This window comes from Nicotiana sylvestris, chromosome 6 (genome assembly GCF_000393655.2).
Source record: "Nicotiana sylvestris chromosome 6, ASM39365v2, whole genome shotgun sequence".
NCBI lineage: Eukaryota > Viridiplantae > Streptophyta > Magnoliopsida > Solanales > Solanaceae > Nicotiana > Nicotiana sylvestris.
Window position 1 is genome coordinate 16,891,039 of NC_091062.1, and position 19,333 is coordinate 16,910,371.

The following is a 19,333-nucleotide window of genomic DNA, read 5'->3' on the forward strand; positions in this document are numbered from 1 at the left end:
GTTTCTCTTATTTGGTTCTGTTTCCAATGCAAACGCTAACACACAATTAGGGGTTAAGCTCTGCTCCAGATATACTCCAGTAAATGTCAATGGTTATTTAGTTTATCGACATTTTGTTAAGATTTGTTTAAATTAATGGCAATAACTGAAAAAAGATATAATAAAAATTTCAATAATTACATTATTTTCTCTTTTTTCAGGAAAGAAGTACCGTAAAAGCTTAGCATTGACTTCCAAAACTTTTTCATTTATAATATTTTTATGTGATATTATAATTTAAGTAATTATGTATATGTTCTATGTATTAATTACTCTGTAGACAATATTAAGACTATTAATTGTGTTTTATTTAAAATTCATCCGGTAAATATGTTTGTTTGGTCTTTTAATGATCATTTCTTGTTTTTGAGCTTAAATTTGGATTTAAATTTAAAAAGTGATAAAAGTATAGCTGACTTATATAGCAAATATGTAAGAAGAATAATTTAAATTTTGTCTAATAATAATGGTTCTATATATACCTTAGAACTCAATTTTGATGTAATATTTACGTGTCATACATTATTATTGTGCTAAAATTCTCGAATTATAAAAGTCAAACCAAAAAGGAAAATAAAACTAAAAAAGATTGTTGTTTAAAGAAACAGAAAACAATCGTGTTCTAGTATGTTTAACCATTGATAAAGACATTCAAAAGACTTAATGACTAGAAGTAGATTTAAAAAAAAAATATCTTTTCAGTTATTGCCATTAATATAGATTAACTATAAACAATATTAACCTTTGGAATTAAGAAGGACACGTGTCCCTAATCAAAACAACCATTGAGATTTACTTGAGCAAAGCTCACTGGAGCAGAGCCGAATTAGGGGTTAATATTCTCCAATCCCCAACAAACAATCAAACCCCCCCTTCCCCTCCCAACCAAAAAAAAAAACCCTCCCCACTTCTAACTGCCTCATATTTTTTTTTCGTCCTAATTATGTGATAATATTTAATATTTAATATAAAATATATAATTTTTTTTTAAATTTAAAGCCGAAAATAATATTTAAATATTACTTCCTTCGATCCATAATAAGTGACAAATTTATTTTGGGCACGCCCATTAAAGAAATACTAAATTCTAGATAAAAATAGTTAGTGTAACTAAACTATCCTTAATTAAATGTTGCAACATAATTTAATGTGATGAGTAAACGATTTTTTAGGGATACGTACATAAGGATAATTTTGGAAAAACAAATTGAATATTTTCTTGATTATATAAATGAACACTTATTTTGGACCAAAATAAAAAAGTAAATGTCACTTATTGTGGACCGGAGGGAGTACTACTGCAACAAAATTATTTTATTAAGAAAAGAAGTGGCAGCGCAATGCACAACGTATTCTGCGTTCACGAATTTGGGGGAAAGCCGCACTTCAAGTGGTGTAATATGGATTGTCTAATCTAATGCAAACATTAATAGCTGCTTCTACGGCTCGAATTCATAACTTGTAGGTCACACAAAAATAACTTTACTGTTACTCCAAAGCTACCTTCAATTTTAAAATTAATTTTTTCTAATATATATGAAGATATTTTTTTTGGGTTAGACTAAAATGAAAATTTTCATTTAAATTGGGACTGACAGGATAGAATAAAACACATGGTGGGGTGGGGCAAACCAAAAAACAGAATTATCTTCTTGATCAAAAGCAAATAAGTCTTTTTCTGTTGAGTTTCTCTAGTTTTGAGTTGTTGGGTTCATTCTTCAATCTGGTTAGTCCCTTCTATCACCTCAATTCTCTTACTCTTCATTTCCCTTTGTTTTTATTTTGGAGTTTCATTGCTATGATTAGTTAGTACTGTAACACTTTTGTGCGTAGAGATACAAAGAAAAGAAAGGGTATCATGATATCATCAAATTTATTTGAAAATATCTTTAATTTTCCTGTAGATAATTGTTATTAATGATGTTTAAAACTCGAAAGGAAGAAACTTTATATAGAAAACAAGGACTTGTTAGAGAATTATGTAAGAGAAGTTAAGTTTTAAAGAATATTATTATTCCATATTTAATAGTAGTTGAACTATAAAGAGCTGGATACAATTATTTTGTAGATCCATATACTCGACTATCAGAGGCGGAGAGAGTATTTCAAGTTTTCAGGATTCTACCGAACTTGCTCGGGACACTCTAGCTCCACCCCTGTTGACTATAACTAAATTTGGATTAAGGGTTAATTTAATGATTTTTTGATTAGTTTGTATTTGTATACTCTTCAGAAGTATTATTTGAACTTAAATGATGAACCCTTTTGCTAAAAAATCTTCTAGTTCAAGTTCATGTTTTGTGTACAATTATCGGGTTCTCTCCTAGGAAGATTTGAGCTTGTTGGTAATGCATAAACTTTCTGAATCGAGGGTCTCCTTGAAACAACCTCTTTACCTTCACAAAGTAGTGGTAAGTTCTGCGTACACACTACCCTCCTAGTCCCACTTGTGGGATTACACCGGGATTGTTGTTGTTGTTGTTGGTAATGCATAAACTTGGTCAGCAATATTTTCCTCTTTACACTATTTTTACATTTTTTGGGTCTTATGGATTTTGGTTCTTTGATCAAAGTTTGTTTCTGAAATAAGAATCGCTTGTTCCTTATGGTTTGTAATTAACTCCTTATCAAATTGGTTTGTGACTAATTCCTAGCTTTTCTTGTATTCTTATCTTGGTATCTGTTGAAAACTTATAAGTGTACATATGGGGTCTTTGGTTCTATTGTTATCTATATTAGTAGCATTTCAGAATTTCCCCGTTCTTACTTGAGATGGAGGTATAAAATTTACCATAGAAAATAAGAATTCCTGCTATTTAAGCTTAGCAATAAATAGTGATTGTTGAATGCTTTAGGAATGTGATTAGTTGTGTGATTTTGTACAATCAATATATTTACTTGTGTCATGCTTTGTGATTAATCTTGTGTGACTCGTTGCATCATTGGAAGACTTGTGTTTTTCTGGTGACTTTTAGGCCTCTTCTTGCTCTCTGTGCGTTTGTTTGTTTGTGTTATGTGCAAACTTCTTGGTCACCTTCCCAGGTTGCGCTGTTCTTTAATATTGGAAGCCATGTTGACAGGAGTCAAGGTTATCGATTATATATTTTAATTTAATTAGAGTTTCCCCCTGCTTCATTATTTCGTCTGAGATCCCTTTTTATTGGTAGGCTAATTTATGATTTGTGTCCTCGTCTAACATTCTCCTACTGTGAGATATTACTTATGAAAAGCTCTTATTTTCTTTGGTTTTTTATGTTTTACCAGTATTTGGTCGACATAAATATTTCAGCTATCCATAATGACTTTGTGCCTTATGTTATTCTTTTGATGACCGAGTTGGCTTCTTATGTGTGCCAAAAAAGGAAAAATGCCGGAGGGAATAACAGCTGAGAATCTTTTGAACAACATCGTGGAATCTCTTTCTGATGGTGGGCCGAAACATAAATCTGCATCATTCTTTCAAGAGGAAGGGGCAAGCTCTGTTAGTACTCAATTCAATAGGCTATTTGGACGTCAGAAACCAATACACCATTGTTTGGGTGGAGGCAAATGTACGGTACTTTTATACATTCTTGCCTTTTTTATCTCATACTGGCTGTCTGCTATAGCAATACTCAATACGCGTCGATGAATTTGTAGCTGCTGATGTGCTGTTGTGGAGAAACAAGAAAATCTCGGCCGGTGTTTTAGTCAGCGCCACAGCCATCTGGGTGCTATTTGAGTGGCTTAACTACAATTTTCTCTCACTTTTATGCTTTGCTCTGAGCATTGGTATGGTCGCTCAGTTTCTTTGGAAAAATGCTTCTGGGGTAATAAACAGGTAGTGATATAACCTATCATTGCGTTCTGAAGCAACGTCATTGTTCTCATTTGTCATTTGGTATGACATTCTTGAATCAAGTTAATGGAAGTTAACTTCTATGGCAACAGGTCTCAATCTAAGGCTCCTCGTCTCGTCTTACCTAATGACCTCTTCATCAATATTGCCACAGCAATAGGGACTGAAATAAACCATGGTTTGGTCTTCCTTCAAGATGTTGCATGTGGGGGTGATTTGAAACAATTCTTACTGGTATGTTAGATATCACTAGTCATTAATCTCCATGCTCAATTAGTTTGAAACGGATAAGCTTATAATAAGATGATACTTCCTTGTTTCAATTTCAAGAATTTCCATAACAAAGTATCAAGTGCTTGATTTGAATTATGAGGCCTCTTTTAAGTTGATTTTTTTTTTTTTGTATAAATATTTTGTTTAATTTAACTGTATCAAATCATGGACCACAAGGCATTAGAAGGGTGACTGAGTTAGGTTTTGCTTCATAGGTCTGTGGTACAATTAGAAAATATTGTAGAATGAAGGCAAAGTTTTTACAAGTAAGAATTATGAGTAAAGACTCTTAAGGGGAGCCTTGACGTAACTGGTAAAGTTGGTGCCATATGACCAGGAGGTCACGGGTTCAAGCCGTGGAAACAGCCTCTTGCAGAAATGCATGGTAAGGCTGCGTACAATAGACCCTTGTGGTCCGGCCCTTCCCCGGACCGTGCGCATAGCGGGAGCTTAGTACACCGGGCTTCCCTTTTTATTCTTATAGTTATATTATGGTGTGGTGGAGCTCCCTGTGTCAGTGGAGGTGAGACTGGCATTTCATTATTAATTATGAAGGTTAAAAATATTGATGAAAGTTTCAGAAGGAGGTCTATTACTTCTTTTTTTAATAACTGAGAAATTCCCGTTGGATAATGGGCATTGCCCCTCTACCCTTCACCACTTGAATAATAGGACTTGAACCCGTGACATGTGCCTAGCCACATATCACGCGCTACGATTGTACCACTAGACCAAAACCCTACGGGCAAGAAGGCCTTTTACTTTTCTCAACTCCCAAATGCTGCATAATATTTATAACATCCATTTTGACCCCTCTAAACAACCTCAAAGCAGAACCAATTAGCAAAACTCTGTTTCATAGTTTCTTTGCACATGTTTCTTTTTTCAACAAGGATGATAAAAGTTTCTTACAAAGGTAATGATTCCTCCACCTACCCTGCTAGTTTTGCTTCTAGTCAAGCACTTTTCATGTCGCCTTGTCCATCTGATCAACCGCCTTCCAAAATAATTGTACTGTACATATGTTGTTTATTTAATGCAGTGCAAGGTGCTCTATCTATTATTGGTTTATTTGAATAATTTTTCCCTTTTCAACACCATTTTGAGATGCCAAGGCTTCTGTCTTTGCTAACTTATTTTCACGACCTCTTCTGACATTGTTGAATAAGATCCATATGTGATGAGAAAATCATAAGCTCTGATTGCAACTTTGGGAAAGAGAATTAACCGAAAAGGAAAAACAGATTAACTAATATGGAATGTCTATTAAACTTGCTGCATGTAAATTGTTGAAGTTGCTCTGGTCGCTAAATTTTGTTGCAGCTTTTTGACATTCAACCCAACATCTCCCCCTCCCAAAAGGCCATTACCTAACCCGCCCTATCTTTTTCGGTCTGCATGTAATATGGAATCTTTTTTCCTTGTGTTCGGTTACCAGATTCTTCTATATTGACATCTTCTCCCTCCCTATGGTGTCAAACATGCAAACCTAAACAAAATTTATGCTAACAATTTAATTAATCACTGAATCTTATGTCTGAAAATTTCTAATACTGTAAAAATACTGTTGCTGACTTCAAAACTAATGTCTTCGGATTTGTCCTAGGTTGTAGTGAGCTTGTGGGCTGCTGGTATCATAGGAAGCTGGTGCAACTTCTTGACTGTTTTATATATTGGTAAGAGATCTCTTATTTTCATTGATAGCAATTTTAATAGTCATGTAGTATTACTTATGCCTTGGGTATCAAACATGAGATTTTTTTCATTTTCCGCCGATATAAGGCTGTCTAATGTATGAGTATCAACAGAATCACTTCTAGATGCATTTAGCTGTGTCCTATGATATCACCTTATAGTTATTATCTAGCACATATAAGATTCCAAAAAGTAGAAATGAGTCCTTTGACTAACTTTATTTGTATATCGGAAACATCCTCTCTGTTTTCTCTATGTAGGGATAAGGACTACGTACACACTACGCTCCCTAGACCCCACATGTGGGATTTCACTGGCTTTGTTGTTGTTGTTGTTGATGACTAACTTTATTGGCTGACTTTTGAATGTCTGAGTTGTTAGTCTAACACAAACAGGATCATATGTTTTAAAGTAGTTCTATTTGTAGTGATTAGCCGTATAATCGTACTCGCACGGTTGAAATTATGACAACTATTGCAAGACTCAATTCCAAGCAAGTTGGGTTTAGAATCCAAGCTGACCATATTACTCCATTTTAAGCTCATCTCAGTCCAACAAAATAAAAAAGAAATAGTACTAGAAGTTTTAAATTCTTTCTACTTCCATATAAATCTATGATAGGATTAAAAGACTCGTAGAAAACTTAGGACCTAAAATGATCGTACTAACATGATTATAACCTAATCCCAACTAGTTTGTATCGCCTTGTACAGTTGAAAATCCATTCCCAAAATATTGGATGTGTTTAATCTACTTTCAGTCAAAAGAGAAGGAAATGGTTTTGGTCTATTCCTGTGATTGTATATTAGTCGCGTTCTATATGTTTAATTTGTTGCAAATATGAAAGAAGGACGTTGTTATCTTGACTATACTTTTGAATTTTGACTTGTGTATAAGGTTTCATTGCTGCCCACACGCTTCCAGTGCTATATGAAAGATATGAAGATGAAGTTGATGGTTTTGTCTATAATGCCCTCGAACAGCTTCGAGGCCATTACAAGAAGCTGGATTCTGGTGTCCTCAGCAAAATACCAAGAGGCAACTTCAGGGGAAAGAAGCTCGACTAGATCATAACGCTAGTAAAAATGTAAACGATCGATCTAGTTGAATGCCAGCTTGTATGCTGAGAATATGAAACTTATTATTCGTGCTTAGGCAACAAATTGCTGTATTTATGCTTAGGATTAATCGAGGTGACAACTTTAGTAGATCAAAAGAAAGAAGTGTATTGGACCTTTGCTCACCTTATGTAAATGTTGCATGTACTTGATTGATATTGGCATTTGAAAATAAATTGAGTTTCTGCAGAAAGTTTAAATGGTAAGAACCTGCATGTGTGTATTGTAACCAAAAAGTCACACATTTGTCTAAGTATTATAGGAATAATATTATATGTCTCCTTCGTTTCTTCCCAGTGACTTTCTTTGATATTTCGGGCATAGTTGAGTGACTTTTTTTTAATTACAAAAATTAATCATTACTTAGGTAAGTCGAGTGACTTTTTCAATTAAAAAAATTTAATTATTCTGGTATAATAAAGTGAAAGTCAAGTAACCATCTATGAAATTATCCTTTTTTTCTCTTTCTTTTTCTCCCTTGTTGCCTTCTCTTCCTCTGGAAAACATGTCTGCACAAGATGAGGCAACGAGATTATATGGAATAGAAACCAGTGTATAGATATCATCGTCAACATCCAGAAGTCATATGCTTTGGAAAAAGCTTCATCCTTTTTCATTAATACACACATGAGAGCTAGAAGAGCGAAAGGAGTTCATCGCCAGAAAAATACATCGTGCATACAGGGTTAAGATTTTTTTTACGGCAAAGGTAAAAAATATCCCTTTACTATATGAAAAGGATCATATATAACCTCCGCTATACTTTCGGTCCATTATAGCCCCGACGTTATAAAATTAGTGCAAAAATACCCCTCCTCCATCATGGCCTTCCACCATGGCAGTATCAACCTCCGTGGCCTGACATTTTGGTGAAGTGGATGCCACGTGACATACCACCGCATTACCCATTTTTGCCCCGCCTCTGATTTCTTCTTCCACCATCACCCACTATTCCTCCCACCCCAACCCAAACCCACCCTGCCATCTTCACCCAATTTTTTTTGAGTTTTTTTTGTTGTATTCCAAATTGTAGATAACTGAAGCTGCAACAGTACTACTCCATTAAACCCATAATCAAGAACTCTAACAATCCAAGGTAAAAATTCATTATCCACATTTACCTTAGTAATTATTGGACAAAACAGAGAAATTGGTAACGTTCTTAACATAAGTATAAGGGCCTTTTTTATAAAATTCTCGTTATGGGATTTTCTTTTATAAAATTCTCGTTAGTTATATTTAAAAAGAAAAAAGGAATCCTTTAGAACCACTGCTTTGAAATTGGGTGTGCTTGAAAAATATTTAGAACTGACATATGAAAGCTTAATCCCTCCCAAAGTGCAAATTCATTAATGAATTCTAGCACTTTTAAATCACATTCTCGATTTTGGGTCACGGATGGGAAGGATAAAAATTGGGATGAAGATGATTTTGGTGCTATCTGTTAAAGAAGAGTTGGGCTACTGTGATGAAAGGAAGAAAAATAATTTTGTTAATAGTGGTGAAATGGGGGATAAAAAGGATTGTGCTGAAGGTGATTATATTGTTAATGGAGGTGGTGAGTGGAAAACATAGGGGGAAAAAATGAAAGAATCGTGGTTTGAAGGTCAAGAATGGTGATCAGATGATGGTGGAAAAATATTTGTGTGGTGAAGGAGGTAAGGAAATAAAATGGGTTAGGAGTGCTCAGATGCCAATCTCACCAAAATGTCATGCATGCCAATGCCTAGTAGGATGGCGTTGCCACGGGGGAAAGCCCTAGCAGAAGGGAGGAGGGGTATTTTTGCACCTGTTTTATAACGTCGAGGGTTATAATGGCCCGAAAGTATAACGGGGAGTATAAATAATTCTTTTCAATCATATAGTAAAGGGGCATTTTTTACCCTTTTCCTTTTTTTTAATACATGTATATATAATAGAGTATACGATGAACCCTTTCGATGAAAATCCTATCTCCGACACAGAATACGCATAGTTTTGAATGCAGTCAACTCCCAAAGAGACCCTAGAGAGTGGATATAAGAATTAAGCCTAGATACATCTCTGTCAAATGGGTTTTAAATCTTTGTTTAAATGTCATTTATTTCTATGCTGTAAATAGGAGTAAGACTATCATATATGCGGAGGCAGAGCTAGGATTTGAAAGTTATAGGTTCGAAGTTCTAACCTTTTAAAGTTATTGGGTTCTAAATTAAAAATTAGTATATATTTGATAAATTTCATAAGTCAAATACAAGGTTTGAATCAAAGCTACTGGATTCGGCCGAACACGTAACTAATAGGCTAGCTCCGCCCCTGCATATATACAGCTGCCCAACACAACTAAAGAAGGATTGACTTGCAAATTCAGTCTTGAGAAGGAAAACCAAAAATAGAGATACCCAACTTAGCAATTTTGTCAAAGAATTATATCAATTTACATTACTTGCTAAGTTTCATAAACGGTAAAGTATACTCCTTCCGGTCTATTTTAATTGATTTTTTATTATTTTTACTCATATTAAGAAATTTACTTTTTAACATTAATTAATAATAAAATTAATCATATTAACCTTAATTTGTTTATTAGAAATACAACAAATACTGCTACGCACTTTAGGCAACTTTAAAAAAAATTAATTCTTTTCTCATATTTAAAAAAATTAAATATTATGGACCACAAAAAAAAAGTCAAAATATAAATTAAGGTGGATCAGGGGATACCAATTAACCTTGGTGAAGTTACACATTTTCCTGTCAAGTCGTGCACATCTATATGTTCAAATTCCAATACAAAATTTGTTGATAGAATTGGATGGCAACAATTCTTATTAATTCTTCGCACAACTTTTGTGCAGTAGAATAGCTTGTTTGGTCAAGTTTTTCCAATTGTAGAAGCAAAGTGGTTTTTTCTTTCAAAGTTAAAGTGTTTGGCCAAGCTTTTGGAAGAAAAAAAAAAGTGTTTTTGAGGAGAAGCGGAAGCAGTTTTAATTTGGAGAAACAGAAAAAGGTAGCTTCTCTCCATAAATAATTTTTTGAAAAGTACTTTTGAGAAAAAAATGTAGCAGTTTTTAAAAGTTTGGCCAAACAATAATTGTTGTTCAGAAGTGCTTTTCAAATTAATTAGTCAAACATAAACTATACTGTTTAGCTAGGTAGAAGGCATTAGAATATTAAGTGATACTATCACAAGTAATTAGAATCAAATTACCATCGAGGATTACGATGGGTGGATGATTCCTTTATCCTTAATTAAATGTATCATGTTCGAGTTATAAGAATAAAAAAGATTCTTGATAGGGAGCGTTTCACTCTTTAAAGGACCTTACGCAATACGACTTCGGATTAATTGAGAGTCCAATACAAGCACTGAAGACTGAACGAGAAACTAAAAAGAACACGAATCAAATAATATCCACTAGAATCTCTTTGTTCACTTGGACAAGAACTAGTTAATTGGTGCCTGAACATGCATATATAGTTCTATTATTCTTATCAAAATGTACATAAATAAACATAAGAAGAATGTCATACAAGCTAGGGGTCTATTCTATTCTCACATAATTAACAATAATAAAAAGGAATTAAGAGAGAGATAAATCTAGGTTAATGTGAGTGTTTTCCATAGTAGAGTCAAAAAAATTATGATTATCCACAGGCCAAAAATTTCTCTCCTTTTCACAGTATTGTTCCTCCTCCTTTGTCATTCCACTACTTATACTTCCTTCTTCTTCCTGTAAATCACCAAAAGAAAAAAAGGAATTTTAAATGTGTACAACATTCACTTTTCTCGATAAGGCTAAAGTAAAGAGTTCAATTTATAAGTTCTATACATTAATGGCGTAAAAAATATTACAAAACCGGGTTACGTACTAATACTTAAATTGCAAGTAAGTTCTATAATAAATATTAATAGGTAACCTGATAAAAATAATAACTAATCTGTTAATTATTATAGGTTCAACTTCACTAATAGTGTAGTGTATATGACTTAACTTCAAAAATAAAGTACAAATTAAGAAGGCCATTTTACCCGGTAGTCATTGTAATGAATATTTTCACCATTTTGGTCAGATGAATTTCTTTCTTTGCGAGAGAATTGGCTTCCACATTCTTTCTGCTTACTGCTCAATCTTTTAGACACAAGCCTGAAGGATGTATGGAAAAAGTTAAATGCCTTTAATATAAGTAACGATGACTAGTCATAGATGATATACAGTACAATCAAACCTCTCTATAACAACCTCGCGCGTTTGTCGTAATATTTTTTTGACTGTTATAATAAAGTGTATAGAGAACATATACGTATTATAACATAACATGAAAAAATAGTTTAAAAAGAAATACGGCCGCTATAATAAAGTGTTATTATAAAAAATGGTTATTTTAGAGAGATCTGACTAAAGTTGAATTAATCAAAGCAAGTGTTGTTATCAGGTGGCGAATCTACATGATCTTCTATGGGTGCTCAAGCACCCATTATCTTTGACCAGATTTAGTAGATTTGCATGGCCAATTATAAAAATACTTAAATAAATATTGAGTGAGCACCCATGACTAAATTCTTTTTTCCTCTTCTTTCAAAATTTTTATTAGCAAGCACCCATATCTTTAAAATTCTGAATCCGCCACTGGTCAGACGACCTATTATGTATATTAGACTTGAATGAAACTAATTAAAACGTGCAGAAAAGTTTCGTTATATAATATGATGCATAAGTAATATTAATAAAATTATTTGAAACTAAAAGAAGTATATGTAAGACTTACAGTGTCGAAAACAAATTGAAATCTGGCATTACAACATGGAGGCTGGGTTGCTCCTTCATGTTTCTATGCATCTGATTTTCAGGAAATTCAAATGGATGAAGATGTTAGCCAAATATACAAAAAAATATGTATATTATATTTATTAGTCAGTTGCCCTTTTAGATGAATTAATATTGTGAATGATAAAAGATAGAAAAGAAAAATAAAGCTAATTAAAAAAAAAAAAAAAAAAGAGGTATATGTGGATATTCAGACGGAACAGTTTACAAGAATTTGGATTTCAAATTGTTCATCAACTATTATTCAACAATTTTATAACTCTAGGGTTAGCATCTAGCAGCATGCCTAACCTAGCTAGTCATTTATTTTATTTAAACATCATGTGCAAATTTCCCACAAATTTAGATTTAAAGTTTATGGATTTCTACCATAACCTCAAGTTAGTACACAATAATAATTGAATTTACCATATATATATAGTTAGTTAGTTAGTTATAAAACTACTACTATTAGTAAAAAGAAAAAGGGGAAAGGGGTGGGGAGGGGTCCAAAATTTTTGGGGCCTAAAGCTATTGCTTTGACGGCCTCACCCTTCGGCCGACACTAACTAACTAACTAACTATTTAATTAGTTAGTTAGTTAGTTAGTTAGTTAGTGCCGGCTGAAGGGTGAGGCCGTCAAAGCAATAGCTTTAGGCCCCAAAAATTTTGGACCCCTCCCCACCCCTTTTTTTTTACTAATAGTAGTAGTTTTATAAGTAACCACTATTTTTTTAAAAAAATAAAATTTAAATAGCTTAAAGTAAAACGTATAATTTATAATTAATTTTTTTTTGATTTGTTATTAAAGTTAACCATTAAAATTGAATAAGCCGAAACATGTGAAAATATTTTTGATTTTCTATTTTGTGAGAAAAATTTGAGATCACTAGAAGATAATAATCTGAAAAATGCCTCAACCTCGATAAAAATATAATAGTCACGCTGATATTGATAGTTTAAACTTACTTTTTCAATTAAAAGTGTTAAATAAAATACTACAAGTAGAAGACAATACTCTAATCAATATACTCGATCAGAAAACAAGACCTAATTTTTTCCCAAACACCTATATTACTCATAGAATAATATTTATATGTATCTACAGAAAAACGTTTATCTAAAGTAAAATTGATAAAATTTTACCTAGGATTAACGTCTTAGTAGAGATTAAAAGAATTAGTGGTATGATCAGTTGAAAAAGAATGAATAGAATAAATTACTAATAAAATTATTAGTAATTTTGCATTTCAAGAAATTAGGAAAATAGACTTCAAATGAAAAATATAAAGAAAATATTTTAGTAAAAAAAAATTAAGGCCTCTCATCAATATTTGGCTTTAAGTCACCGATAATGTTGAGCCGCCCATAGGTCCAGTCGCGAATATTTGGACCAATCTATAGAGACCTAGGTAAAAATAGCACGGGCTAGCCAGTTTTCGGACTAGCCATTCAAAAATAGCCAGCGTTTGCAAAGTCATCGAAAAAAAGCACCGGTGCTCCAATCTCTAGTATATTATACTGGACCGGTATATTATACTGGAACTCTAGTATATTATACTGGAGTATTTTTCCTGATTTTGAACTGTGTTTTCGTTCAGATTTATCTTTACATGAAAAGTGACTAAATTTCTATTATTTTTAAAACCGTAACTATTTTTGAATGACTACTTGTAAATCTGACTATTTTTGAATTTCTCCCGAGACCTAGCTCCAATAGGCACGATATATTTTTGAGTTTGTTGTGCCTGGAATTGAGTTACTTACTAAATAGAACTCCTTCCATTCTAGATTATGTGGATACTTTTTAAGAATAATTTGACTGATTTATACTTATTAATTATTTAATCTTTGACCGTATTAATCTTTTTAATAAATAAGGAAACTTTATTTAGGTGTCTCTTTATCTATCCATTTAAATTTGGCGAAGAATTTTGGAAAATGCATACTTAATGATAAGTAATCAACTTTCTTTTTTTCTTTTTACTTTCTAGAAAACTAATGATAAGAATGAAGTTGAAAAAAATAATTAATTCTTTTTTATTATTTAAATTTATAAATATTTTGGAATAACTATGTTTGGTAAATATGACAACTAAATGGGAATAAAGAGACAAGAGAGGTTGCTCTGATGGTAAGCAACCTCCACTTCCAACCAAGAGGTTGTGAGTTTTAGTCTCCCTAAGAGCAAGGTGGGAAGTTCTTGGAGGGAAGGATGTCAGGAATTTATTTGGAAACAGCCTCTCTACCCCAGGGTAGGGGTAAGATCTGCGTACACACTACCCTCCCTAGACCCCACTTGTTGTAAATGGGAATAAAGGAAATAGCTTTCTAAATTTAAAACTTAAACGTCCCATGAAGCTTTAAGATACACTTTTAAAGTCGCACGTATATTTTGATATGTTTAAAACAATATATTTTAAAAATATTAATTCCATGTCTGGTAAAACATAACTACAATACTATATCAACTGAAATGGATGGAGTAATAATTAAGTTATCATTTCCAAATATTAAGAAATTAAATTAGAACTTCTATTAAAACAGGATTTAAATTGTTTACTACACTATAATCAGAGAAAGCTGATGAAATTAAGGGGAAAACTTCCTAGATTTAGCACAAGTCCAGTCTTTCATAGAACTCACCTATTCTATTTATTTATTTATTTTGAAAAAAGAAAAATCATTTATTCTCAAAAAAAAAAAAGGAATGTTTAAAGATCATACTGATAATTTTGAAGGGAAAATGATTTTGCTATAATAAACACAGCTTTTAACTCAATATATTCTTTCTTTTTTTCCTTTTTCGTTTTTCTGGTGAAGTTCAATTTCCAAGTTAAAATTTTTCTGGAAACTTTCTATATATGGATATGATGAATTGATGATGAACATTAACTAGCTAGGTTAATTAATAATTTAGATAGTATGTGCAGTAAAATAATACCTGGAGATGGCTCTTAACATGAGAAATCTTCAATCCCTTTATGTCCATCTTCTGCAGAATTCTCTTTGGAGTTGCTTCTGCCAAAATACAATGAAATACTTAATAATTATTCCTTCATCCTCTTATCAAAGTTCAAATATTCCTAATAGATCATATTAACTTGAGCAAGATAATTAATTAACCAAGAGTTTACATAAGCCTTAACTTATATAGTCTCAACCCTAGATGCGAATCTAGAGCGAATTCTAGGTGTTCAATTTTAGTTCATTACTTTCATCTCGAACTATGCTTACACATATAACAAATTCAAGATGTATACAAAACCATCACTCTATATCTTGATTTCACCTCTATTTAATTAGCCCCGAACCCATAATCAACGAGTTCAACTGAACCTAGTAATTTTGACAGAGAGTGTGTATATATATGTGTGTGAAAAGTCACTAAAATTTCAAAAAACATACTTAGCATGAACCCGTAACATCAAAAGTGTAATGAGTTTAAACATAAAGATTTAACTCATCAAATTCAAATCCTGATCTTTTATCGGGTTTTCGAAAACACAAGAATGAATCAGAAACTTACTGTTTCTTCCACCAAGGCTTTCAACAGATTGAATGAAGAGCTCATGAAGTTGTGGAGTCCATCTTAAACGTGGAGCTAAAGATTTCTTGTATTGTCTGATATCCCTCATTTTTTTAGAGATAAACATTAAGAATATTTGCATAAAGCTAAAGAATTTGCCTTACTTGAGTATATATGTATGCAGTGGTTCCAAACTATAAAAAGAAAGAACAAAAGTACAGATAAGAGTCTGAGATTATGGACTTTTCTTGGTCTGTTTGGACTTTAGGAAACATACTCTAATTCCTCGGCATTTCCTCCTTATTATTTCCAAATGGAACAAAAAAAAGAAAAAAAAATAGAGTAAAATCTTAAAGCCCTAGACTGGAAAGAAATTTTCTTGAAATAGTGACTTTGGCAATTAATGGTCATTAACGATGTTTAAGACTTTTAAATACAACCCATTCAAACCGGCCCTATTTTACCTTTTTTCCCCTTTTTAATTGAAGTTATATGCATTGAGGGGTAGAGGCGGAGTCAAGATTTGAAGTTTATGAGTTCTGAATTTGTCACGAAACCCATAGCTTGTTTAATTATTGGTTTCGCAATTAACTTTTTATACATATTTAATGGATTTTCTGGTACATATACAATGTTCAAGCAAAAGTGACTGAGTTCGGCCGAACCTGCACCTAATAGACTAACTCTGTCTCTGTTGACGGGGTATGAATTTTTTACACTATTAGATTAAGTTGACATACAACAACACATTGTTTTTATATCAAGTCTGATATGGTAACTTCAAAATTAGAGCAACAACCTGCTATACTTGGTTAAATTGCACTAACAGTGCAAAATTGGGGTTTTTAACTATCGGTGTATATAAATTAATTATTTTTTTATCGTGCAAAGAAAGTAAAATTATAACGTGGCATAATTCTCTTGCTGTCATAAAGAATTGTATAAGGTGTATTCAAGGATATTGCTTTTAGTCCAATTAGTGTAAAAATTTATATATTGGTGAAAACTTAAAGGAGTGAAACTATAGTTAATATACGTTTGATACCTTATAAAGCACGATGATTAATAAATGATTACATATAGAGCATTGCTTTTGAGAACCTAGGAACAATTAGTGTCACCTAATTTTCTATACTTCTACTGGTCTATATACGAGCCATTAATTGGTAAAATAAGAAAAATATTTTTAAACTATAAATACTTATACGAGAATTGTTCATAGTAAGTAAGCTAATTACTTGAAAAGTAAAACCTGTTTAATTTGCTATAATAAATTTTAATAAGTGAATTATTTACTTGAAAAAGAGTTTAAGTTATATACTATAAGTATAAAAAAATTTAATCCAAAGTATATCGATATACAAGTCTCCTTAAAATATGAGTTTGTAATCGAAGTACGTAGTAAATAAGACAACTTAATAATGTGCTGCATCATGTAAATGTGACTTCATGGTGTGAAAATTTATTATACTAACGGTGTATATAATTTAAATTTCTTAAAAGTATAAGTCATGTAATATGTTAGTTATAACAAGTTAAATTATATTGATAGTGTATTTTTTTTTTATATTTTCAATATATAATATTAGATTAAAAATTATGCAAAGTCAAACGTTTGAACCAAGAAAAGGTATTTTTTGCTTTTTCTACCTTTTAAGAGTATAACCTAAACCTCTCAATATTCTCATGTCAAAAAAAGGCGGTGCCTACTTTTGGACCCCATCTCTTCTCTTCTGCCGTTTACATTTTTTTCAACAGTATGCCAAATTCGACGTGCATGGAAAAACCAAAAAGTTAGCCCTAGAATTTCATGAAAGCAACACATCTTTCTCTTCCACAACAAAAAGCGTTGTTAAATTTATTAGTTCGAAATATTTATTCTTTTAAATTGTTAAATTTAAGCTTAATAATTTGTATGTTTAATAATTTCTTTTAAAAAAAATTGCAAAGATATAAACTAAAATTATTAGATCGGATTTAATCAAACTCGTAACTCATATGCTAGCTCCGAAAAGAATTAAAAAATGAAGTTCACTTGTTAGTGCATCGTCGTCTAAACCTATAAAGGAAATTTAGTGGCTAGGCTGTCAGGCTCCAACACAAACTACAATGCGTTTCACATTTTGTTTCTCTTTAGCTTTGGAGAAGAAAAAGAAATACTACTACTAAATTGCCGTATCTTGTCATTGGTTTGATTGATGTAAAAGATAGTTTAAAATTTGTGGTTGTTTTCTAATAGGGATATTCATTGTCGTTTGGTAAAGTAATGTTGAATTGTATCGATCATATTATCTAAAAGTTTAAATAACTAAAGGGAGCACATTATTATTTATATTTCTTCAACATGTCCCAGAATGTGCTTGCTTGATTTATATATTTTGATGCGCGTAGCGTATATAAATTCTTTTGATAAAGCATGGCGGTAATAGTCGAACTCATAATTTCTGCCTACTTCAATACAATTTTGAGTTGGGGCCTTGCACACAGACCATTCTAAATTAGGACTTTGTTCAATTATTTGTATTTTATTGACCGGAAAACTTGGATTTTTGAAAAAAAAACTTAGTCTTCTTGTCATTACCAAAATTTAACTTATATATATAGATCATTTATTACTGGTTTCAACTTTCAACCATTCATTAGTTGCTAGAAGATGAAAATAATATAAGAATGTTTTCGTAAATTAGGTTATAAGAGCTTTGGACGGTGAAAAGATATTGTCGTACCTAAAATACATATGATTGTTAAAGTGGCATACTAGGTATTCAAATGCAACATTACAATGACAACAAATGTTTTGTTGTATTGGAATTGAATAATTCCTTAAAAAAGACTGTAAAAGTTGCAAATAAGAAAAATAAGTCAAAAGAAGTTGGCATAATCTTACAACTTTAAATGTGAATGTATCTTTATTATAAAATATACCGCATTTGTATCTTTTCTATTTTCAAACCCATTTTTTAATGAACCTATGTAGAATCCCATGCAAGTAAACCCAAAAATTGTCCTAAATAAGAAAAATGATTAAAAAATAATAAAAAATAGGCTTACTGAAAGACAAAGGAAAGTAATATCTTTGAACAATCTATATATATATATATATATATATATATATATATATATATATATATATAAGTAACATCTATCGGTACCTACTGTATCTATCTACCAAGGATTAGATAGATTAAAAAAAATTACCTAGTAATTTTTATCTGCTTATACCATAATCTCTCATTATTTTAATCTGTAATTTATGAATGACCTCTTATTCTTTTTTCAAACTTTAGAAATTCAATTCTTTAATTGTTATGAACATGAGTTTAATTTGATAGTACGATGCATTCATTAATAATCAATATTTTTGTCACCTTTGAGCTGCCATTTGTACCTATTTCACACAATAGCCTCTTTATATAATGTATCCACTTCAATTAGGCAAATATAGCATAGGTTACGTTCTTCTAATACTAATCAGTGGTCTACCTGTCATGTGAAAAAATATTGAAAAGTCAAATTTGCAGCTCAATTAATATCTTATAGCTAAACTAATTAAATAATGGGTGGATTTAAAGATTTTTTTCTTAAATTTCCCGTGATGGCTTTTCCACAATTAACTATCAAATTCCACAAACCGTAAAAGGAAAAATAAACAGTAAAAGACTTGGATAGAAATTTTAAGTTTAATTTCTGAAAGTGGGGGCCAAAGTGGCTATGTCAATATTACCTCTCTTAACATAATAAGTTGTGCGGGAATTGAATAATTACGAGAGTGTAAAGATTACAAATTAAAAAAATAAGCCAAAGAAGTTCATATATCTAAAACAACAAATATATATATATATAAAGAAAAGGCTTAATTACTTTAATTTTCCTATGTATTTTCCATCATAAAGTAATTGCGATGGAATCAGGTAGAAGTAGAATGGGAGTGGCCGTGCAAGTTGGGGGGGGGGGGGTTTTAGAATCTTACATAATTAGTTTTGTTGTCCAACAGTATGGATGGAGTACTGACCACGCCGAAGAATAAGTCCTGAAGCGAAAGATGGGAACAAGA

At 31.8% G+C, this 19,333-nt stretch overlaps 2 protein-coding genes across 2 annotated transcripts; one reads left to right on the forward strand and one right to left on the reverse strand.

Moving 5' to 3' along the window:
- The first annotated feature begins 1,602 nt into the window (after positions 1 to 1,602).
- On the forward strand, positions 1,603 to 7,156 carry LOC104232361 (reticulon-like protein B8). Its single transcript, XM_009785548.2, has 6 exons — positions 1,603 to 1,765; positions 3,402 to 3,590; positions 3,679 to 3,859; positions 3,970 to 4,111; positions 5,757 to 5,826; positions 6,743 to 7,156. The coding sequence occupies exons 2-6, from the start codon at positions 3,407 to 3,409 to the stop codon at positions 6,910 to 6,912; spliced, it is 747 nt and encodes a 248-aa protein (XP_009783850.1). The 5' UTR covers positions 1,603 to 1,765; positions 3,402 to 3,406; the 3' UTR covers positions 6,913 to 7,156.
- Positions 7,157 to 10,395: 3,239 nt separating this feature from the next.
- LOC104232362 (myb family transcription factor MPH1-like) lies at positions 10,396 to 15,434 on the reverse strand. Its single transcript, XM_009785549.2, has 5 exons — positions 15,280 to 15,434; positions 14,695 to 14,771; positions 11,713 to 11,783; positions 10,976 to 11,090; positions 10,396 to 10,676 (listed from the first exon to the last, which is right to left on the reverse strand). Exons 1-5 carry the CDS (start codon positions 15,419 to 15,421, stop codon positions 10,527 to 10,529), a joined length of 555 nt encoding a protein of 184 aa, XP_009783851.1. The 5' UTR covers positions 15,422 to 15,434; the 3' UTR covers positions 10,396 to 10,526.
- Positions 15,435 to 19,333: the final 3,899 nt, after the last annotated feature.